The following is a 24693-nucleotide window of genomic DNA, read 5'->3' as shown; positions in this document are numbered from 1 at the left end:
AATTATTGAAAAGATTATGCACTAACTTGCATGTTTTATTCTTACTAGGTTTTCACAGCCTTTACAAGTGCCCGGATCTGCAAGCAATAGTCAGCGGAGTTCATTCTCCGGAGCGGCGGGAACACCCCGTCAACCGAGTCCGGTTGGACAACCGCCTCCCAACCCGTTCCTTTACGGGACCGATGTTGATTCGGTGGATGTAGCGACACGGGTTGCTATGGTTCGATTTTTCAACTCTCAAAATACGCTAGCCAACTTCACGGAACATACCCGAACGCTACGTCTGTACCCTCGTCCTGTAGTGGCGTTTCAAATAAACAGTTTCCTACGCTCACGGCCAAGGGCTTCCAACTTTCTCAACAAGTTTGCACGAACACAGGCGGTGGAGTGGCTAGCAGAGTGGTCGTTAACTCCAACAAACGTAGCCTTCTTGAGAGTTCAAACAGGAGTACTGGATCCGGCGCAAGTCGGCGATAAACCAAAATGGTACTCACACACTCTGACGCCCATCAAGTTCCCCGTGTGGAACGAAAATGGTTCGCTCAATGGAGCCCTCAAGAGCCTGCAGCAACACGAGAGTCAACCTACCGATGAGAGTGGATCTGATTCTGAAGCAGCCGAAAGCACCAGCTCTTCGTATTCTTCGTTAAGTGATTTCGTTTCAGAGATGGTCTCTTCGGACCTCTCGCCAAGTTTGCACGATGTCTATGGAAATCAGCATCACGTGCACATAGCGCCGAAAACGATGTCCTCGAATCTAGATCCGAAGCTGGTCTATCGACCACCGAGTTCTCTACGCTATCCGGAGGGTATGAGACCTATCAATCAAGAAGCTGACGATGCCAATCGGCCAGATTCACCAGCATCGACTTCGTCAAGCCGATCGGATCTCAGTAGCCCTAGTTTCAATCGTGATTCGGAGTTTGAGTTTAATCCTAAGGCACGGAACGAGGCACAGGTAATTGCTCAACCGATAAAAGAACAGCAAGGCAGCTTCGAAAACGAGTCGGACTCCAACTCGACGACTACGCCAAAAACTATAGTGTCTAAGGAAAGTGGAGGATCTTTGGATGTGGAAACGAAAAAAAGTAGATTGGGAAAGATTCCTCCTCCGTTGTCTCCGAATTTAGCAAAACAGCACAGTGGAAGCAATATCCTTGCTAGAACCTCCAGTTCTGGTTCAACCGGATCGAGTAGCCACCCTCCTTCGTTGGGTTCGGCAGGATCACAACGACAAAGTTCGCAAGGATCGTTGTTTGAAGTGTTGACCTCACAAGCGAAAGAGCTGGTTCGTGAAACTACACGACAAAGTAGTCAGGACGGTTTATTGGCCCATGTGGATAAGGTAAGACATCAACACATTCCGGTGCGGGATGTGTAACCAAACTGTTTTCCTCTTTGTCTATTTGATGTATCTGTCTTACCTTTTAAAATGCCGATTTGGTTTCTTTCTTTTTTTTCCTAACAATTTTAACCAATTCAACCGGTCGATGTTGTCCTTTCCGTTCTGTATTGATTGTTTTATTACCTGAACCACCTGCCACGAACACAAACAACATCCTTTCCGCTAACATCTGTAACATCACACAAAAAAAAACAACTTTAGTTGAAAGAACAGGCCAAAGAGTTGAAAGAACAAGCAGGCGAAGATATGAAAATTCTCGCTCCTTTGGAACAGGTTTGTAAGCAGTTGAAGTTCATTTCCATATTTAGTTTGTAGACCGACCGACACATCATAATTTGAATGTGGTTCAATGCATGAAGTGTGTCCGAACCAATATCCCTTTTTATTTTTGAAGGAAACTGACGCAGAGTTTTCCTAATCTTTTGTAGCTTACATTGCAAGCGAAGAAGGCAGCCGAGGAAGCTTCCAAGCAGGCGTTGGAAGCTTCAAAGCAAGCCGCCGGTGCCAGTAAAAACACTTTGGACGATTTAACCTACGTGGGCAAATCAACACTGGATGATTTGACGAAAACGGCTAAGGAAGCAGCTGCCAAGAAAGGCATTACCCTTCCCCATCCACCGAACGTTTCACCGTCCGGAAGTGCTATAGCAACCACTAATCAGTCCCTGTTTTCGTCGATCACGAGTGACTTCAACGGGATCGCCCAGTCTACTTCGAGTATGTTCTCGGATTTGTTTAGCAACAAACCGAACAAGCAGACTGGGCAACATTCAGGGCAAGTTCGTTCCACATCCGGTAGTCAACAAGCTAGTCAGAACCAATCGCAGAATAAGATCAAGGACAAACTATCGTTCGATCCTTTTCCCGGACGGAAAGGACTGGTAGAGCGTACTCCGCTTATCCGACACTCAGGACCCAAGCAAACCCAGGAAGAATTGCAGCGGTTACAGAATGCAGAACGTTCCTCGAGTAATTCGGAGAATCAAGCATTCCTGAAAGATTTGGTTAACCAAGTACTCGCGGGCGAGGGCGTTGGTTGGCTGAAACTGAATCGTCTGAAGAAACTGATGGAAGATGAATCCTATCGCATGTTAGTACTCGGCAAACTGAATAAAACACTGGAACGGAAGATCGGACCAGATGATCATATAGATGATGTTGTAAGTTTGTTCGATAGGTTATCGATGTAGGAAGGTATTTCTAAATTATTACTTTCTAGTGTATTACAAAACCCATCTATAAGGGAACACTAAAGTGTATGTTGGCAATCACTCACGGACTTGAAAGCACATTCTCGAATTTCGGTCTAGGCGGAATGGCGTCTGTATTCCAGATGATGGAGATCGCTCACACACACTATTGGAGTAAAGATTTGACGGACAATACAACCGACATATCAACAAGTTTGCTGTCGAGTCGGGTAGGTTGCTTATTGAAAAGTATTTGGAACACTGTTTCTGATATCTGTTCTTCGAGTAGTCAGTCAGTCCGTTGGGAAGTCGGGAGAATCTTCGCTCTCCACAAAGTCCGGCAGAACCGGCCGAATGGAGTTCGACTGTGGGCTCTCGGAAAAACTCTTCCGTATTGAACGAACCTGTGATATCGCGTCGACCTTCCGAAAATGACAACGAGAACCAATCTACTACGGAAATGTTCAAGGATATGTTGTCACTCAAGCGGAACGTTCTACTCAGCAAGCTTACATCGTTCGATTCCGAGGTAGGTTGGATGGCCGGTGCGGTTTGTCCATTATGCCTGCAATCAAGTTACTAGTTGTTTAAGTTGCTACAACCAAAATTGAGCATTCTTTCTTCGTTAGTAGTATTATCATATTTGTCGTTTGCTAACATCTTCCCTCTACGGCTAGTCTGTGATCTCTAGTTGTAAATGTGTGTTTTCTTGAATGTTTGTGTTCTTTTTTTTTGCTCTTCAACACCACTACCACTGAATGCCCCCGTGTAGCCCGGTGGCGGAGTTCACGGATCATCCGGGGCACTGTCGGTAGCTAGTGATGTGCTGCCGCAGCAGCATTCCGGTGGTTCGTTGATACCATCGATCTCTTGCCGATCGACTGTGTCCGATACGGAGTATGAGAAAGTAAGTTTCATTCAACTGAGTTTGTCACTTGCTGCACTTTTATTTATCTGCGTTAATCTGAACTGGACTGGAAGATCTTTTCTTGTTTGTAGACTACTAACAAGCGATATAAGATTAGTGAACTGGCTTTTGTGATAACATCCGTTCTGAATGTGTTGATATTTCTCCAACGGTATAGTAATTTTCGTTTCTTCATTTCACTAGCACCCGAAGGGATCTTCCACTTTTAAAGATGCCAAAAAAATGGCCGGCGGTTTGTTTTCCGGGAAGTCATCACTGAGCGCTGGATTCCGTTATACCGGAGGTAGCTTAATACCGACCTCGAATTCGCCCTCCCCCGATGCTCCACGAGTGTACCTCTTCGAAGGTTTGCTGGGTCGGGAGCGTTCGAACGTGTGGGATCAAATGCAATTTTGGGAGGACGCATTCCTGGATGCAGTTAGTCAGGAACGGGACATGATCGGAATGGATCAAGGTCCCGGAGAAATGATGGAACGGTACAAATCGCTCTCGGAATCCGAGCGTAAACGGCTGGAACATGACGAGGACCGTCTGTTGTCTACGATGCTCTACAACTTGACGGCCATTCTGGTCATGCTGAACTGCAACAAGTTGGAGATTAAACGGAAGATTCGGCGGCTTCTGGGCAAAAGTCATATCGGTCTTATATACGCACAGGAGGTGAATCTTCTGCTGGATCAGATCAATAATTTAGTAAGTGAAGATTTTTTGACCTAAATTTCACATCGTATCTAACCTAACGCTTGATTGTAACAGCACGGGAATGACATCGACCTTAAACCACTTGGATCTCGACTGTTGCATCGGCAAAGTTTTACTGTTCATCAGGGTGTGGACGCATCCGGTCCGCTACGGTTCATGGAAGTTCGCGATGACGGACTGGTTTTACGATCAGTCAACGGAACCATTGTGGAGCGTTGGTGGTTTGAGCGGTTAGTCAATATGACCTATTCGCCAAAAACACGGGTATTATGCCTTTGGCGTCGGAACGGGGGTCAAACCCAACTTTATAAATACTACACCAGGAAGGTAAATTCTTTGAAGTTTGATATCTCATATGTTCATAACCGGGAGTGTCGGTTTTAGTGTAAAGAGCTCTATAACGCTATTAAAGAGGCAATGGAACGAGGTGGTTGCACTGGTCAAGGACCGGAACTAGGAGGTGAGTTTCCAGTGCAGGATTTGAATACAGGAGAGGGCGGACTGATGCAAATTTGTTTGGAAGGCGTCGGACTGTTGTTCGCCAACAGCAAGGTAAGATGAGCGACCTCAACGCTTTCCTCTACTCGTTTACTACTTCTCTTATATGCTGTAATATTGTTTCATTTATATATATCTTCTTTATATCTTCTTCTTTATCGCTATTCTTATTTAATCTTTACGTATCTCATCAATGGTAAATGTGTCAAATGATACTCAGATTGATAATAATTTATCTTTGAACTTATTGGTGTCTAGCAAATTTCGTGGAAATAAGTTGATAATAACCAACAGTATTACCAAAGAGATTGTTATTTCTGAAAATTAAACCATATTAAAAAAAACATGAATAAATTAAGGTATGAATTTACATCCAATATCATTACCGATTAGACTCCGATAGAAATAACAATCTTTTACCATAATTTTGAACATAACATCGTTGCGATTTAAGAGACATTTACATAGAAAAAAGGCATTTATCTACTGAATATTATTCTAAAGTCCATAAAAATTCGATAAACAATCGAAATACTCCTAACTGTGTTCCAAGCCAAAATGTGAATTTTGAAAATTTTGAGCTAAGAAAACTACAATTTTCAAACTAAATCATTAGCCTCCGGAATTCGCGAATTACAAATTTAATATTTCTTCATATCTGAAAATATATTGCAACTTTTGGTGCAGAAATCATAGTACTTTCCAGTCTCTTTCGATAAAGGATTCCACACTTAATATAAAAAATTCAGATACTTCTAAGGAATACTTTTTTCTAATTCTTCGTCTCCTGGATAGCATAGCTTCACTTGAGATGATGCCGGTTATAATTTCGCTGTGTTGTTGATTTTTGTGGGTATTTTTTGAAGTTTTTTTTGTACCCACTATACCCATTGTACGCAACCCTGAAAAAGACCCACTACAAAATGGTCTAATTGCAAGTGTTAATTTCTATTTGTTTACTTTTTCTTACAATATTTACCGGAGTGCTTTTATATCCAACGCCTTACCTCAAGCATTCCAATTATATTGGAAACTTTCAAGGAATTGCTGTAATGGCTCCGTAATAATCAAAAGAGAAAGTGAACAAAGAGAGGCTCTCACGAAATATACTATATATCAATATGGATCACTCTTGCGATTCGCGAGGGACATCACAGTAAAGTGCGGTGGCAAAAAAGGTTACTAATACACTACAAATTTCTTAATGCACATATGACAGCTTTCTTAATCAGTACACTGAACCAACAACTCTAAATATAAGGAATATTTCGCGATATACACTGCACGAAAAAATAAACTGTAAATACGGTTTAGAATTACAATCTGATACTAACTCGGAAGAGAACACATTGTTTTATGAAAATCCCTATTTATATAAATGTGTGTGAGGTGTGCACGCAGAGAACTAAACAAATTAATCTTAATGCTAATTCCAGAATTTTACCAACATTTCCGAATTAAGTATTACAATTTCTTGATTTGAACAATATTTCCATTTGTATTCCTGTTTGCTGTGATAATGACAACGGTTCCAGTGATAGAAATACACAATATCTGATTGTTTAACAAATAAATAAATGCTTCAAAACAAGATAATTTAGTATAAAATAATGTAACTTGTAATTCGCTATCAATTATAGTAAAAGTAATATATATAACATTTTCTAATGCTTACTATATTGCACTTAGCATATTATTTAATAACAGTTTTTCAATGCTGAGCAAACTTTTTATTTGTCGAATTTTGGAATGATTCGTCTGTTGAATGAAATTTAACAACTTATCAGAAAATAAATATAAAAATGTCAAATTTTGACTTAAAGTTTAAACTATTTGCAAAAAAGTTTACAGCAAGGGTCAGATCGCTTAGTATATGAAGTTTTAATTCATAGACAATTTATATAAAAAGGTAATTTTCTTTTACATTCTTGCTCTCCCTGAGAGAAAAGATAATGTGCAGTTAATTTAAATTCAATGTCATGAACGCAATGAAAAAAATATCGCAATCATAGTAACTTGTAATACACCGTTCATTTGATTTTAATATTGTTGATTGATTCTATATATCAGAAGTTATCTGCCAAAGATCGCCCTCATAGGCTATAGGCTTCGTCTTTTCAGCACTATTCATAACATTCAAGAGCAAAGTTGACAACTGTTTTATAACTCTTGAAAGTGAAGACGATAGGTCTAAAAAAAGCGTAATTCTACATTATTTATAGAAAAATATGAAAATATAATAAAGTTTACACCTCTATGTGTGCATCATGCTCAATTATTTTTGACATTTCTCGATTAATTTTTGAAAAGGGCGTATAAGCAAGTGACAGTTTCTCTTTGTTCACTTTCTCTTCTATCAATTACCAAGCGGTTTCCACGTTTATCACTCAACTCTTTGCATGAAATGATACCCGAAACTTTCGACTTTCAAACAGAATAGTGATATCAAAGAAAATCTTTTTAATCACATCACAATAATCGAAAGAGAGAGAGAGAGAGAGTGATTAAAGAGAAACTGTCACTTGCTTATACGCCCTTTTGAAAAATTAACCGAGATTTCACTTCTAGGTGCACGCTAAACGCAAACTGTTTAACATGACTGAACTAATAGCCTTTTTCGTCACGACATGGTGTTACTGTGATGTCTTTTTCGATTTGTATTGTAATCGTTAAAGTGATCCATATTGATATATAATATATTTGCTCACACTAGCAGTTAGGCCCTTTTGTCGTGAGACTATCGAAATAGCTTTCGTTGATATGAATCGACCTTTGGTCGGAAATTATTCGCACTGGTAATAAAACAACGTGCTCATACTTCGAAGGTGATAGAATAAAACGTTACAGTGCAGTAACTATGTTCTGTCTTGTCAGAGATTAAACTAATGAGAAGAATTCGTGGAAGTTCGATAGCTATTTTTGAATCTACACTCATGTGAACTGTAACTTTATTTCGCCAAAAAAGCCATTATCGTTTATATCGTTTCTAATTAAAGAGGAAACAAAATTTCCTGTGGTGTTCTTTGCTGTATCTAACAAACGTCTCCATGTTGCTCGATTCATCTCCAATTTTCACCAGTCACTCAAGACAGCAAGCAAAATTTCTCCCCTCGAAGAGCAAGCAAAATTTCTCCCCTCGCACTGACAACTTCAACGAGAGCTCTTCTTTTTCACATTTATACACCACTGTTGTGTAAAGTGTGCACGCATCATGAGTGCGTTGGTTTATTTCCTTTTACCTCTTCCACTGAATCGCACCAAAGTGCTAGAGCATTAGCTAATAAATTCTCTGAGGTGGATGCAGATACTTTCACAGAGGTGTACACGCCGGTGAGCACTCTGCTGTATGGTTTTTGTAGATGAAGCGTGGACACGCAAAATCAGCAAAATAAAACAATTTATCGTAAAATTTTCGGTTTTCCTTGCAAATTTTTCATAGCAAGGCCAGATCTACTCTCTATTAATTGAAGTTCACAGAAGTATTCGCTCACCATCACGCGCCAGTGGTCACTTGGGTGTATTTAGACGAGAGCGCGTGTGAGCGATTCATGCGAAGAGAATGTGTTTCACTCGCGCCAGCTGCTTTAACCACAAGCACACACTCAAATGCTGTCTATTCGACACTGAGAAGAAGTGCGCTTTCCTCTTTGTGCGGTGCTTCGTTTTTTTCATCCTCGGTGTGGCAAAAATCTGACTCTAGCGTGTATCACTCTGGTGAAATGCCATCTCTGCTTATCGGTAGTATATTTGGTTTTAGTATGTTTTCGAGCTAGTGGTCGTATACCTACTGTTAAACTCAATTCAATCTCGAACGAACATATTATAAATGCATTAAGCTCTCAGATATAAATTTGTTCGAGTTCGGTTATTTTTATTTTTTTTTAACAAATTTGTCGATGCCTTCTCCATCATTATCAATGACATCCTCAAGACGACACCGGAAGTTACATTTCGCCTTTCCTACCATGTGCGCGTTATGACAGACTTTCGGATCTTCGCGTTAGGGTAGGATGCTTTGCAAACTTGTGCTTCCACATAAGCCCAAATTGAAAAATCTATCGCACAGTGGGGAAAACACTCAAAATCGCGACTTTACTACGATAGTTTCACTAAGTGAATATTTTTAAAATTACCATTTTTAATGCAAAAACTACCGTAGAATCGATTGATGATTGAAAATTCACTATCATGCCCGCCTTGCCCCAATTTTTTTTTTTTTTTTTTAATTATAGAGGCTTTAACATCTTAGGTCATTCGCCTCTTCGGACCAGAAAATCTTTCTGACCCTATATGCGGGGTTGGGAATCGAACCCAGGCGGGCTGCGTGAAAGGCATCGACTATCCCATCACTCTATACCCGTCCCCTTTGCCCCAATTTATCTTTTTTCTTATTGTGCTTCTAAGATTAACTGTTCTACTGATCGGTGTTTGAGCCAATTATGGTTAATCAAGACAGTTCTATGTTTCGCACAGAACCCCAAAAAATAGTTAACAGATACTTTCTATGATTGCATGAATCGTGCTACATCGTTTTACCACAGATAACAGATATACAGGCTCGAAGCAAACTTTTCAAAATCCTGTATAAATTTCAAATTTCCTATACGTTGAAAACACTACTGCCACTTACTCGACTATTCGCCGCGATCTTTCAAAACGTTGCACTACGTTCCAGAACGATACCAAAAACCTCCTGTCTGTTACAGAAATATTCCAACTACAACAATTTTAACACTTATCACGCGATTTCCCTAAGTATTAGAGACAACTTTGTTTCCATGTCGCAAAAATACACGAGAATTCGATAGAAACAAAACAAAAACAAACCTGTCATTTTAACCAACTGCAAAACAAAATGGTGGCTCATGTGAAAGCTTCACCCAAATCGTGGTGGTATCTCGTGTCGATCGTGGTGACATCTGCAAGTGTTTGCCACGCTGAATGAGAAAATTTTACACACAGTTCATATGTGAATCTGTATATCTGTTTTCTGAGGTTTCGCCCCAATTTTCCGACACACGTAATTTTATGTTGAATTCTGATTTACAATCCCTAATCAGATCTCCAATATGACTCCTCAATATTGGTTCATATTACGTGGGAAACTTCAGTGATCCAAGTATACACAATGGGAATGACAGTACTAGTCCGTTTACCCCAACATATTCCATAAGTTGCATCTTTGGGTAAACTTTCTTTCGCGTTCCGGTTGGAGGCTTATGGCAGTTGATTGAAAAGGCCCCGATAGAAACCGAACTAAATGTTAATTCATCACATGAAACGGTACTGCGGTAATAAAGGGTGATTTTTTAAGAGCTTGAGAACTTTTTTAAACAATAAAACGCATAAAATTTGCAAAATCTCATCGGTTCTTTATTTTAAACGTTAGATTGGTACATGACATTTACTTTTTGAAGATAATTTCATTTAAATGTTGACCGCGGCTGCGTCTTAGGTGGTCCATTCGGAAAATCCGCTTTTTTATCGACAAATTTTGTTCAGCGATGAGGCTCATTTCTGGTTGAATGGCTACGTAAATAAGCAAAATTGCCGCATTTGGAGTGAAGAGCAACCAGAAGCCGTTCAAGAACTGCCCATGCATCCCGAAAAATGCACTGTTTGGTGTGGTTTGTACGCTGGTGGAATCATTGGACCGTATTTTTTCAAAGATGCTGTTGGACGCAACGTTACAGTGAATGGCGATCGCTATCGTTCGATGCTAACAAACTTTTTGTTGCCAAAAATGGAAGAACTGAACTTGGTTGACATGTGGTTTCAACAAGATGGCGCTACATGCCACACAGCTCGCGATTCTATGGCCATTTTGAGGGAAAACTTCGGAGAACAATTCATCTCAAGAAATGGACCGGTAAGTTGGCCACCAAGATCATGCGATTTGACGCCTTTAGACTATTTTTTGTGGGGCTACGTCAAGTCTAAAGTCTACAGAAATAAGCCAGTAACTATTCCAGCTTTGGAAGACAACATTTCCGAAGAAATTCGGGCTATTCCGGCCGAAATGCTCGAAAAAGTTGCCCAAAATTGGACTTTCCGAATGGACCACCTAAGACGCAGCCGCGGTCAACATTTAAATGAAATTATCTTCAAAAAGTAAATGTCATGTACCAATCTAACGTTTAAAATAAAGAACCGATGAGATTTTGCAAATTTTATGCGTTTTATTGTTTAAAAAAGTTCTCAAGCTCTTAAAAAATCACCCTTTACAAAGCAAAGTCTTGGTTCTGTATTTATTCTGTGGAATTTAACCTTCTGCTTCAACAGACTTTGCATCTATCTATCTACGAAAAATATCTTTAAAAATATTAAAAATTGAAACTTCGGGCGTTTTTCTTATAAATCGTGTACATTAAAGACTGTCCCAGAAAGTATGGACGCACTTTAATATCGCTGTAAATAATTCACAAGTGTTAGATATTCAAATTTTTTTTCGATATACTGATAATATTAGACTACAACAACAGAATATTATTCTCAACATTTGCTACTTAACCATTGTAGACTAGCTGGCGCACCTTCTTGTAAAGGTTCCTCATTAAATTCCGTACAGACTTCTTGGCGACAAGTTTTGACACTTTTTTCCAATCTTTTTCGAACTGTTGAATGGTTTCGTCTGCAGAGACATGATTCCTAAGATGTGCCTTCGTTAATGGCCAAAATTCCTCAATTGGTTGAAGTTGTGGGCAATTTGGTGGATTCATGTCTTTTGGAACAAAAGTGACATTTTTGATAGTATACCATTCTACCGTTGATTTCGAGTAGTGGCAAGAAGCAAAATCTAGCCAGAAGACAACAGGATCCTTGTGGCTTCGAATCATGGGTAGAAGTCGTTTTTGTAAACATTCCTTGATGTATATTTCGCTGTTCATTGAAGCAGTGGTGATGAATGGTTTCGAAATCTTACCGCTGCTACAAATTGCTTGCCAGACCATAGCTTTCTTACCAATCGATGTCTCGGACTGGTTTAACACTTGCCCTTCTCGCACCGTATAATATTGTGGTCCCGGCAAGGATTTGTAATCGAGTTTCACGTAGGTTTCGTCGTCCATGATTATGCAGTTCAAATTTCCAGTAAGAATCGTATTGTATAGCTTTCGAACCCTCGGCCTAATCGATGCTTCTTGTTTCGGACTAAGTTTTGGTTGTTTCTGCTTCAACAAACAACTGCACAAGTGGTTAGAGAAGAGTGTTAACAACAGGACGCAGCTATAAAAACTGACAGATTCTGAACCATTGCGAAATGGCAGCAGTTTTTGGTTGCGTCCATACTTTCTGGGACAGGCTTTATTTTAACCTCGCAAATACTATTGCCGACATTGTACCATGTTCTAAGTCAAAAACAGTTCTTTCATGCAGATTGAAAATCTTTTTATGATGATAAGCCGCAAACACAACTCGTTTTTAAAAATAAAAATAAATTCCTACGCGCTGATTTAATTTAAAATAAGTTTCTTATTCGATATCGATTCAGTTCAGTTTGTTCTGTTCCTATTAACCTTTATTTTATTGTATTGAAAAATAAGTAATCCGATTTCTAGCAACACTAAACAATTAATCGACCCGAATCCGGGTAAAAATCGTGCAACAAATGAACTTTTGAGATGGTCCTGGAGTGATTGTTTTAGTTTTACTGTTTTAGTTACGATTTAGTTTGCTTTATTTTCTGTTTGGAAATCGTTCGGTGAGCGATTCTAGAGCAATCTTCTTTTATGTTGTTCTTCGTTTCCAATTGTGTCTATCCGATACACTATTGCTAACTTTCTCTATTCCGAAATGTGAAGTCGTCCCGATAGATACTAATCATATTTTTATTTTTCTACTTCTCTTTTATTCCATCTGTTTACTGTCGAATAAATGAAAACAATGCCATCTATTGTCGCAAAAACTAAACTCAAACTCGAAAACGTCAATCTTACGGATAATGAAACTGTACGCTTCCAAACTTGGCTCGTATTGATTGCAAAATGAAAACAAAAATGGCACATAAATATCTCGTCATTTCAAAAAATTTGCCTTAATTGCGGATGAAAGGACTTTGAGGTACAGTTTAATTGATTTTTTTCTCACTAGTTATTTTAAGCCCAAAAATCTGTAACCTTCGAACTACACCACACATCTACACAAAAATAATCTGTTGAACCCGATGCAAATAAAACATTGCAAATCGATATCTTTAGCGTAATGATTGTTGCAAAACTTTTGTGTATCAGATCGAAGCTTTTTTTTATACCATTGTTTTTCTTTGTTCCTGGGGTACACTCTTAGATGAGTTCCACACATTCGAATCTTTAGATAATATGTTTTAAATATATTTCGTTCTTTCTGTAAAATGACAGTGGTAGTTATACTTGCCAGTGAAATCTTAGTTTGAAGTGTTTAGTCTTTATTTACACACAAGAATTACCGTAGCTATTTGTAGATCACTAGCGATTCTGATTTATTTTACTGTAGACTTTTATCTTGTTGCGTTTGGTGCTCTCTACTTAGATCTATCCCAGTACCTAAAGCTAGATGTTGATTTTTCAGTTGAATTGTATAAAGTAAAACATCCGAGTCGGAATACAAACTACGTATAAATAATAGTGTGGTTTTCCTTTGTAGTGATGCAGGCTTCTCCGGACTAGTACACCTTGTTTTGTTTTAATATTATCAGTTTTCTTCGTTGTACATAACCTAGTGCGTCTTTCATGATTAGAAACTAAATGCTCTCAGTGACACTACTAGAATAACGTAGGTGATAGCATTAACGTCACAGCACTGTAACCATGATTTTCTAGCCTTCTAGGACTAGAGAGATGTAGTGATGTGCGGAGTCACGGCAACACTTGTTTTCCCTAGGATTATCTTTTGCATGAATTGCCAACCCTAACGATCTAAATTTGTTCTGACGAACATAACTGAACAGTGTTCTCAATTGAAATATTTCACGAATCAAAGCAACCATCGCTCCAAATGCCAGATCAGGGGTGTTCAATTCTAATGATAATACAATATGTTTCAATGTTCGAATCACACACGTTTAAATGATAGATTAGAAGCTTGTAAAAATGCGTTAGTAATTTTGAAATCAAAATTGAAATTTCAACATTAAAAAAACTATACCAAAATAGAAGCACCATAATATCATTGTCTAGTTATGAAAATAGCGATTGTCATAGCGTCATAGCGAAATTCTTTGCTTTTTGGCAACGGTAGAACTAGAAATAATCATAGCTGAACATTTTTCTGGATAAAACAACTAATAAACGTTCAGTGTATGGAATAAAGTACACATTACAATTTATTCTCTATAACATCTAGTGCAAATTTTGCGTCTAGCCATTCCGAATCATATCAAAGTAAGAGCAGTGCAGTCGTTTATTTATCGCACAAAACGTCGGTTTTTTATGCGAACTCGATATAGGAATAACGTTAAAAACGGATGACCTTCAACATACATTCTAAACAGAGCCTTAAGGACTATTCACACATATCCGGTCCGGTTCAGTGCCGGCACGACACCGTGCACGGATACTAATATTATATCATTCGTTTTCTATGCACGCATTTACACCTATCCGGCACCGTGCCGTTTCAGTGCAGCTCGCCGTCAGTGTAGCGTCCGTCCGGCAAACTCAAATTCGTCGTCACCGATATTTTTTATTTTCACTGAAGTCGGTATGTTATTGCATTGGCTGTGCCGGAACGGAAACAGTACGGAAGGATTCCGATAAAAAAAGAACACTGACGACGCATTGGAGGAACTTTCACATTGAAACTGTAAACTCAACAAAAGCCTACTGAAAACCATCGTATTCCAGCCAAGCGAACAATTATTCATAGGCTTTCTAAAGCAAACTGAAAAACTGAACATAAAATTTGATCGGGTGAATTCCATAGAAAAAATTTCATTTACGACTCTCTGAATTTGAAATAAAAGATTTCATTTTTACCGAATTAGAAAAAAGTTATCTCATTTTTCTCGTAAATATATAGATAAAAATTGAAATTGTAACTAATCGCTTAAACTAAATTCCAGGCGCTTTTAGTAAAAGTCTGCAAGATTTATTAAAAAATATGTTTTGTGTTTCATCGTAATTTTAATATAAAATGAAAATGAACAACACAAAAAAATTCATTTTAAATTTTATAAATCAAGCAGACTTTTGCAAGAAGCGTATTTGTTTAGTTCCAGATTCGTAGCGTTAAAACTTGTGTTGATTAACATACTAAACTGGACGATAACCACTATGACGAGACTTATCAGTAACTGTAACTTATTATCGAGCAAACGTATTAATGTATTAAGCAAACATATTAATGTATTAGCTTTTGTGAATTTTAAATACAACTTTATAAATAAAAGATTTAAAAAAAATAAAGGCTTTCGTATTGTTACTTGCGTATATTTAATATGCACATAGTATGAAACACTACAAGGGGTAGTCCTTTGAGTTTGATCGAACTGTTGACGTAGGGCTACACAACTATTGTCAAAATCACTGTTAATTTCTGTGTTGAACATTTAGGTAGCAGCAGACCCTGTCAGCTTGGAGCGAAGTCAATCTTCAGTTCAGCAACGCCATCGCACGGCATCACATTCAACATATCATGTCAATTGTATGGGTGCGCAACCCTGCTATTTTGGCGCGCACGAATTTGACATTTTTCTCCCCTACTTCTATGTATAAGATTCGAAGCGGGCTCGTCTGGGGGCGACATGCTCGCAAAAAAGGATGTTGCCAATGATTTGTTCGGGAAATGTGAGAGCTGGATATCTTGTTAATATGATGTCTTTGGTAGCAGTTAGCCGCTTGCATGTGCCTAGCAAATTTCCTCCCAGGCACCTGGCAGTGTCCGCCAGAAGGTTTTTGCCAGAATGCTGGCAGAATTCCGGCAAGAGCCTGGCACCAATGCAATAACCGTTTTCAGCAGAGAATTTGGTTTAGCGGTTATTAACGGTTCTGTTTCCGTCGGATTTTGACCATACAAGACTAGTAGGATTATTTTGAATCGGGTCTTCATTTTGAGTGCCTTTGGTTTTAATTTAACTACTTTATAAAATTTAAATGAAGGGCTTTTGCCCTACCAAACATGATATACAAAGCATCTTCTCTCAATATACCAGTATTTTCATTTCATTTACCTGGTCTCAAAACTCGTTTTTATATTTGGATGTACACGCAAGATTGCCAAATATCAAATGAGGTCGAAAAGAAAATAAAGAAGTAAGAGCGATCTCTCAAGACGTGACGTGGCGAGAAAATGACGCAATTTCACCTGCAAAATTTTTACAGCTGCCAGAATCCTGCCATGCTTCTGTCGGTTGCCTGAATTTCTCACCAGCGGGTATCTTTTGTATTCCTCATATCATTTCATTTTTTGTATTCCTCATATCACAAGCGAAATATACTTTTAATACATTTTTTCAGAATTTTTAAATTCCTGAACAATTCTCTTAGTTTGTTTATGTTGGTGTTGAGAGGTGCTGGGTTCGTATAAACCGTCTCGAAACGAAAAACTTTTTGTACGTGCTTTTGTACGGACAAGTTGATTCGAATTGTGGAAAATCAGCAGAACTTTGACAACAATCATTGGCTCTCGAACGGCGCATAAAAATCCACAGTAGGCCCATACTAGAAGTGATCCTACCTGAGCACTGCTTCCACCTTTGTTTTCGTATTTGGAATTCGCACTTCTATATAGAATATAAAGACGTAGTCCTACATCAAAATGGGCGATATCAATGTAGCGAATAGTAGTACGAAAATCGACGCACACGCGTATTTGATTAAATTTGGAGTTTCGGGAATGGAAATCCCTTTTCAAAGAGCTTTTTTTTTTGTGAAAGGGAAACCAATGAGCAAATCATTCACGAAAGATGTCGTTTTTATCCAAGCTCAACTTTGAAAATGCTCACTGTCGAGGACGCTCAAATCAGTTTTTTGCTTTAAGAAAAACCAATTCCAAGTGTCCAAGTGTACATCCAAGGGACATCTTTTGCTCAAGCAAAGTAATTTTTACGAACAGTGCTCTATTTTAAATTCTAATTGTACAACAAAATTTTCACGAACTCCACCATGTTTTCAGAATAAGGAATCTTTGGTTCAAGGGGCACGTTTCTCTAGTTACTTGGAGATTTGTTCCTTACCGCTGCTACTCATCATTACCATGATGGGAAGGGAATGCTGAACGATCTACAGGTGTCAAAACTCCCCAAGGGGGTTTAGAGATTTTACAAAAGCGACACCATACTACTTCCCATTCTTCCGGGGAAGCAGAACGATTTGAAACATTCGAACGATTAACAGTCAATATAGAAGGAAGAACAATGAGCCTCTCTGATTATAGCTCTTTATAACATTGGATGAGACACGATACAATATACTTCAATTTAAGATCTCCATACGCAGATTGAACCATGTATGGAGAACCAAAAACCCGGATACGCGATTGCATCAATGCGGGACAGCAACATGATATTCAGCACCACTATGAATATTGCAAAGATGCTTGGAAAATGCAGTAGACATTTTGACATTTTCAGATTCAAATCTGCTTAAAAATGCACTTGTCTGAGTGCAAATTCGCAAGCTTCGCCATTCATTTCGACATGTGATCGCTAGATTCGACCGTGAATCATGTGATCGCAAGATTCGACCGTGAAATTCGAACTGAAAACCTTTGAGGCTGTCTGTGTGTCGGAACAAAAATAAATTGTACCCCACACAGAATCGCGTAGATTTCTGCTCTGTACAGTATCTACCACGTGAATAAGACTGCTCTAGTCTCATTTCACGACAGTAAACGACAGCAGCAGCACGACCATGCAACAGAGAACCGTAATGAAAGATAATTGTTACGGTCGTCGTTGAATAGCAGTTAATCTGGAATGGTCCTTTTAAAAATATGAAAATTTCAGATGGATAGCCGATAAAACACACACACTTAATATATAGTGGCACTTTGTTGACATATATCTGAATGAAACCAGTGCTACTAGATTTGCCACAATGGTTATTTGATTAGTATTTCACACGCTCTTCCTGGTAATATTCGAAACCGAAATTGTTTCATTGATATATAAATATCTAAACTAGTGTCACGAATACCAAAAAAAATTGTTGATGACGATTTAGAAAAGAAAAAAAAATTCTGTTTTATAACATTAGGAGCAAATTTGGCAACCTTGCAATACTAAATGAGATGAAAACAAAGCGCAATCAAGTGAATTAAGTGAAAAAATTTCATCACATATTTTTGAAGACTTATATTGCTTGTCAAGAAATTTTAGAATCTTTTAATCGATAATTAAACAAGATGAACATAACTATTTATGAAGTCATTCAACATTCAATAGTGGTGTAATTATGTGAAATAGTGATCGTGTTTTGAGATGAATCGATTGAACGATTCAGAAACGTGACGAGCTGTAAAACTGGAGACGAAAATGTTTCCTAAATAGAAAAGTGAGTTTATTTTAAATGAAAAAACAAAACGATCACTGAAGGATTTAAAACAATTTCTTTTTCAATGGGAATGTGTCACAATAGCTTAAATACAATGTTGAAACATTTCACAATTCGGTTCCGTTACAATAAAAGATTTGATTCATGTTCAAAGTTATGACACTATTAGTACACATTTAACTTCGTTCGGTGATTTTTATATCCTTTGACAAGTTTTTAGCAGCCGAACTATCGAACATTTTCATTTTTTTTCTGCTGATATATCATCACAAATAAACATTTTTTGACAGCAGAATCGTAATTTTTACTGAAAAACATTATTTCACCTTCCGGAAGAGGAAATAATAAGCAACGGTTGAGTTTTTTTCACCTACTTTTGAGTTTCTTTTAGATGTCGCCTTTCAAAATAAAGAACAAAACCACACATCAGTGGAATGCGAGAAGTTAAAATTAGGTAAACCACATTCAACTTAAAATTGGAACAACATCGACTTCTTCTACTTAATATTAAATTCCTGCACACACCCCCTCGTTTGGGTGAATAGTACTTAAAATTAGATATGTATTTGTCGGCTTGTAAATCTCACGAATAACACTAGGAATAGTTCTAGTTTGATGGTAATGGAAATGTTTGGTGGAAAAAGGAATACTTTAGAAAACAATCCAAAACAAAAAACCGCACTCGTAATGTTAGCCGTCTCACGTAGTTCAACTCACTATTTTTCCCGCTACAAGAGCGCCCCTCGTTCTCTCCTGTGACAGTCCAATTTAACATTCTTTGTAACACCCACGAGTCACCCCCCCAGTATTACACTATGAAGAGAAGATTATGTTAGACCCCTCGTTTTGATTTTTCAACTGAAAACAATTACCAATGATTGATTTTAGTTTAGTTTTTGTTTAGAGACCATCTCACAAGTACTTGTTTTGTATTGCTAATTTGATCGAGTTTCAATTTAATGAATACACAAAGACCGTGATCGATATGAGAACTCCAAGGACACAACCGAAGATAGAGTTTCCAGAAATCAAGTTGATCTGATTGTTTGTTAAACTATTCTCCACACTGATGTCCTACCGAATACGCTGTACAGGTTTCTTCATTACATGAATAACGTTGCATAGTACACTGAACTTGCATCTAGCTTTAAGCGTAACATGCTTGATTTAATGACGTGCTTTTCATTTGAATTTTTTAGTGTTCACAAATTTTGTTTTCGTTTTGGCTTGTATTTTCTATTCGGTTCCATTTCTTCCAGCCGATTTTGTACCACGGGACACAAGTCTCTAGATGCTTACCTATGCCTGAGCTTTATCTGTAGCAGCGTAGAAGTACATAGTTTTTGAAGTTCTGCATTTGATACGACACCTAATACTTTTATGCGTAGACACTAGATAACAATAAAATCGGAATTATGTGTTCACCTCGGACTTGTCAAGCACAAATATCACCCTCTAACGGAGCTTCTATCCAAATATGCAAACTGTATGATATTAATATGATCCACGAAAACGATACCTTTCACCTTTCATTGATAACGCCGCTACAGGAAAAAAAACAATGCATTCACAATTTTAATAATACCCTACAAGCAAAACAAACACACAACCCTAGATTACTTTTTTGAATGTAGTTGAATGCCTAAACATGAAGCAATGACATAATGTATTATTCCTTGTTTTTTTTCATTTTCACTTCACTTTTTCGCCGAACACAGTTTTTCATCCGGCTGGAGCACATCAAGAAGTGTTTCACTCAAAAGGGAGGAGTGTTCATCCTGGAAGAGTACAGTGAGTATAAAATCAGATTTCATCCAATCTGTCTACCAGCACGCTGCCCGAGAAAACTAAATCTTTCAATTAATTTTCAGATCCTAAAACGCGTCAGTTGATCCAGAGGAAATTCATGTCAAACTTGGTAATTATCTTTACACTTATTATTTGCCTGCCAATCAATTCGATTTGATGAACAATCGAGTTTTGCTTAGTGGCGTGTTACAATATTTAGAACGAGTATTCGCATGTTTTTGTATTGGCAAAATATATTTTAGTGTACTTTTTTTTGTGTAAATCTCTCACTTACTGAATACCTCAATGGTTGCCTTCAAACATTCGAATCTGAGTAAATCAATTCGAATGATTAATTAAAATTTAAAAATTAATAATTAAAATGCGGCTTCTTGATGAGATCAAAATCGATACTTCAAAAGCAGCTGATTGCATCGTAAATAAGCACTTAGTAATGGAATTGTTTTACAATTTACCTTGTTTATTGCACGAAAATTTGAGAATTTTGGGTCGATTTTCTAACAATAACTTGTCCGTTTACCTAAAAAGTGTTTTGGGACCAGAGTTGCAAATCGTCAGTCATGTCAAATGACCTTGACAGACTGACTAAAATCATCGTCAACTGTAATCGGTACGGTCAAAGTGTCTGTCAAATGAGATACTCGATAGTTCAATGACCAAGTAGAAGTATACTCAATCAAAGACAGGTGGCACATTTTGTTCTCTCTCATTCTCCTTTTTCCTGTTGAAGTAAAAAAATTCCATGAAAGTACTAACATGAACATAAATTGATAAAGTTCATTGTTCTTTGCAAAAAGTTATCGAATTTCGAAGTTTATTGGTGTACATGAATTTAATTCAATGTTTATGCTGCTTGATTAATATTTAGTCACATCGTAATTAAGGAGAAAAGAAGAAAACATCAATCGCATCGGCAATCAATGAGCGTCCTGGTGAGTATAATATCAAGAAAATTTATGTTACTCAAACAGCGAGAGGCTCAACGTAATCGAAAAACTTTCAAATGGCTGATGCTGACATACCGGTGTCATATGGCTTCTAAAATCACATCAGTTCTCCATTGGTTGGCAAACGCAAAACTCATAACAACGCTCAGTTGGCGCTCAGCCTTCTATGTTTTATCTTATGAACCAAGAAAACGATGATGTTAGACAATTATAGGTTAATTTTTCAAAAGGCCGTAGCTTAAGACAATATCTGACAACTGGAGGGGGTCTGCTTTTGTTTCAGTTTTAAGTCAGAATGGATCAGTTTCTGATTGGCTGATTTTTAGCCCGAGTGAGTAGTTTGCCGCACAGGTAGATTCGAATTACATGCAATGAAGTGAAAAGACTCGATCGTGAACATCATCCCGCTTGCATGTACCTGGCAGATTTCTTTTCAGACGCCTGGCAGCGTCTGCCAGAATGTTGGCAGAACTCTGGCAAGAGTCTGGCAACAATGCAACCACCCTTTCCGGTAAAGAATTTTGTCTAGCGATTATTAACGGCTCTGTTTCTGTCGGATTTGTGCCATACAAGACTGGTAGAACCGTTTCGAATCGGTTCTTGTGTTTTAGTGCCTTTGGTTTTATTTTGTTCCATTTGAAGTTCAAATGGAGTGTTATAACATAGATTTTGAACTACCAAATATGATAAGCAAAGCTTCATCTCTCAATATACCTGTATTCTCATTTCATTTACATGGTCTCAAGGCTCGTTTTTCATTTTTGGATGTAAAATTTACTGTACCTACGATGATGATTACTAAAAAAAATTAATGTACCTACGATGAAAATTTACTGTACCTACGATGATGGTACTACTTGCCCATGTCCGATTTCCTCATATTTAGCTAGGACAGGACCAGATAAATGATTTCTTTTTCCAGAAAAATATTTCTCTTCCTATTCTGATTCGTCCCTGTTATAAATAATACATTTCTCGCGATCACTATTGCCAGTAGAGTTAATGATTCATTCTGAAAAGCTTCTCCCCTTATAACATGTGATTTGAGAACACTGAAACAAATTTTATATGAATCAAAACTATAGCTATGAATTAATTATGATCAGATGCTTATTTCAAAGAAAACGTTTAGTTGAAACAGTTTAATAAAAAAACATCTAAAACCCTTATTTTTGGTTAATTAATTCTTGCAGTTTCAAGGACTATTCACACATTTCAGTTCCGTGGCGGTTCAGTGAAAGTGCCTTCAGTGCGACGTCAGTGTTCTTTTTTATCGGAACCCTTCCGTTCAGTTTCCGTCCTGTTTCCGTTCCGGCACAGTCAATGCAATGACATACCGACTTCAGTGAAAATAAAAAATATCGGTGACGACGAATTTGAGTTTGCCGGACGGACGCTACACTGACGGCGAGCTGCACTGAAACAGCACGGTGCCGGATAGGTGTGAATGCGCGCATAGAAAACGAATGAAATAATATCAGTATCCGTGCACGGTGTCGTGCCGGCACTGATCCGGACCGGATATGTGTGAATAGTCCTTTATTAACTAAAGTATCCAAAATATTCAAAGAAAAATACTAACAAACTGAAGTATCCAAAGATTTGGAGCTATTCTCAAGTACAACCAACATTATCAATATTTTCGCTCATATCACACTTCGTGATTTCAGACTTTCTCTTTGTAGGGTAACAGAGGTATTTTGGCCCACTTTAGGATTGATTTTATTTTGGCCCTCTTTGTAAAAATATCCACCAATTGTTGTAATATCTTTGAAAAACTCTTCCGCAATAGGTAATTCAATGTGATTAGCTTCAAATTGATGCAACATGGGTTACTTAACAACGATTAAATTCATATAGTTTGTTAGGTTGGCCAAAATATATGAAGTGGCCAAAATACCTCTGTTTCCCTATTATCCAGTGATTGTTAAATGTACCCGTATGTGTTCCACATTGACAGAACTTAAAAATAAATTGAACTTGTATCCTATTGAAATTATTAATTTTAAAAAGATGATAAAAAAAACAAAATATGCAATATCAAACTACATTATTTGCGACGATACTGACAACACTTTTTCTACCACCCTGCAGTAATATTAATTTCAGCATATTATACTTAACTATGCCAATTTCAACCAATCACAAGCTAGTCCGAAACTGGCCTTCGAAGAGGATTAACAATTGTCAGGTCCTGTCCTAGATATTGAGCACAGGGAACTGAGGAACTAAACGTTTTAGCAACATCCGCTTTAGAAAATTTTACTTATTGGCACATTGTCGCAGAACTGAAATGTAGATGCGCTGCTTGTTCAGAGATGATACTTTCAGCAAGAGCTGTCAAATCGGTAGGAAAATGTTTAATTATAGTGGTTTACAGATGGACATAGAATGCGACGGAATCGTCGCAGACTAGCGAAATAATGAGCGTCATAATTACAGATGCATTTTAACTGCATTTTGCAACAGCATCTCTGCCAGAATATTGGACAGTTGTTTTAACCCCTTCACTGTCTTCGTTTAACTAGCATTAGAGCCACAAGAAAAATTCTTCGGCTGGTGAATTGGCACATTGTCGCAAAGCTGATTTACCGGTACCGACACCTACCAATGAAAAATGGAACCAAGAAAAGGAGGATTCTTTCGAAAATTTTCATATCGGCAGTAGTGATTTGCAACATTTTTATCGTTTATTCAATAGTACAAATAGATATCAGCAATAAAAGTACACTCGGAGTAGAAGAAAATCGATTTCAAAGTGATGACTACTACTTTTTTTAGTGTAAACTACGATTAAACACGAAAAATCTTCAGAAATGTGTGATATTGGGTAAGGTTAGGTTTTTTTCGGATCAACACTTTTTTAAACAGAAAACCAGTGTAATGCTGATTTCTCGAGTACTAGAATGTATAGCGATAGAGTATTATTTATTTTGGATACTTTATTTGTTATTTCCAGGCATTTGGAAAATGGTATAAAACCAAGTTTAATGCTCCATTCTGAATAAACTATAGATTTCGCACAATGAACTAATATTGGCATATTGTCGCAAAACTGAAATGTAGAGGCACTGCTTGTTTAGAGGTGATACTTTCAGCAAGAGCTGTCAAATCGGTAGGAAATTTTTTAATTACTCCACCTTTTCAACGATTTCTTATAAAAACGGGCAAATTCATTTGAAAAATCATAGTAGAAGTTGAAGAAAAAGTTTTTACTCTGAGGTGGTAATGTTGATCTTAGTTCATTGTGCGAAATCTACCGTTTATTCAGAATGGAGCATTAAACTTGGTTTTATACCATTTTTTCAAATGCCTGGAAATAACAAATAAAGTATCCAAAATAAATAATACTCTATCGCTATACATTCTAGTACTCGAGAAATCAACATTACACTGATTTCTGCTTAAAATACTCCTTACCTGCTTAACCTTACCCAATTTCCCACATTTCTGAAGATTTTCCATGTTTAATCGTAGTTTACACCAAAAAAAAGTGTAGTAATCACTTTGAAATCGTGTACTTTTATTGCTGATATTTATTTGTACTATTGAATAAACGATAAAAATGTTGCAAATTACTACTGCCGATATGAAAGTTTTCGAAAGAATCCTCTTTTTCTTGGTTCCATTTTTCATTGGCAGGTGTCGCTACCGGTAATTCAGCTTTGCGACAATGTGCCAATAGTGTTTCCAACGTATAGCAAATTTACAAAGGATTTTGAAAAATTTTGTTCGAGCCTGTATATCA

At 37.6% G+C, this 24693-nt stretch overlaps 1 protein-coding gene across 4 annotated transcripts in view; it reads left to right on the top strand.

The window, feature by feature from the left end:
- LOC131425794 (MAP kinase-activating death domain protein) overlaps nt 1-24693 on the top strand; it is a 71126-nt gene that overhangs the window by 35575 nt on the left and 10858 nt on the right. For 2 of the 4 annotated variants that reach the window (XM_058587955.1, XM_058587954.1), the window contains exons 9-20: nt 49-1345; nt 1607-1678; nt 1834-2565; nt 2625-2825; nt 2885-3124; nt 3368-3502; nt 3707-4216; nt 4280-4552; nt 4610-4777; nt 12773-12781; nt 19908-19980; nt 20061-20107. In XM_058587955.1, coding sequence (XP_058443938.1) covers nt 49-1345; nt 1607-1678; nt 1834-2565; nt 2625-2825; nt 2885-3124; nt 3368-3502; nt 3707-4216; nt 4280-4552; nt 4610-4777; nt 12773-12781; nt 19908-19980; nt 20061-20107 — 3757 coding nt within the window. The remainder of the gene's footprint in view (nt 1-48; nt 1346-1606; nt 1679-1833; nt 2566-2624; nt 2826-2884; nt 3125-3367; nt 3503-3706; nt 4217-4279; nt 4553-4609; nt 4778-12772; nt 12782-19907; nt 19981-20060; nt 20108-24693) is intronic. The other 2 variants (XM_058587957.1, XM_058587956.1) reach the window with 2 other exon arrangements.

The sequence above is a fragment of the Malaya genurostris genome, chromosome 1 (genome assembly GCF_030247185.1).
Source record: "Malaya genurostris strain Urasoe2022 chromosome 1, Malgen_1.1, whole genome shotgun sequence".
Classification (NCBI taxonomy): Eukaryota; Metazoa; Arthropoda; class Insecta; order Diptera; family Culicidae; genus Malaya; species Malaya genurostris.
The sequence above is the reverse complement of the archived record's forward strand: the minus strand, read 5'-3'. Positions and strand labels throughout refer to the sequence as shown.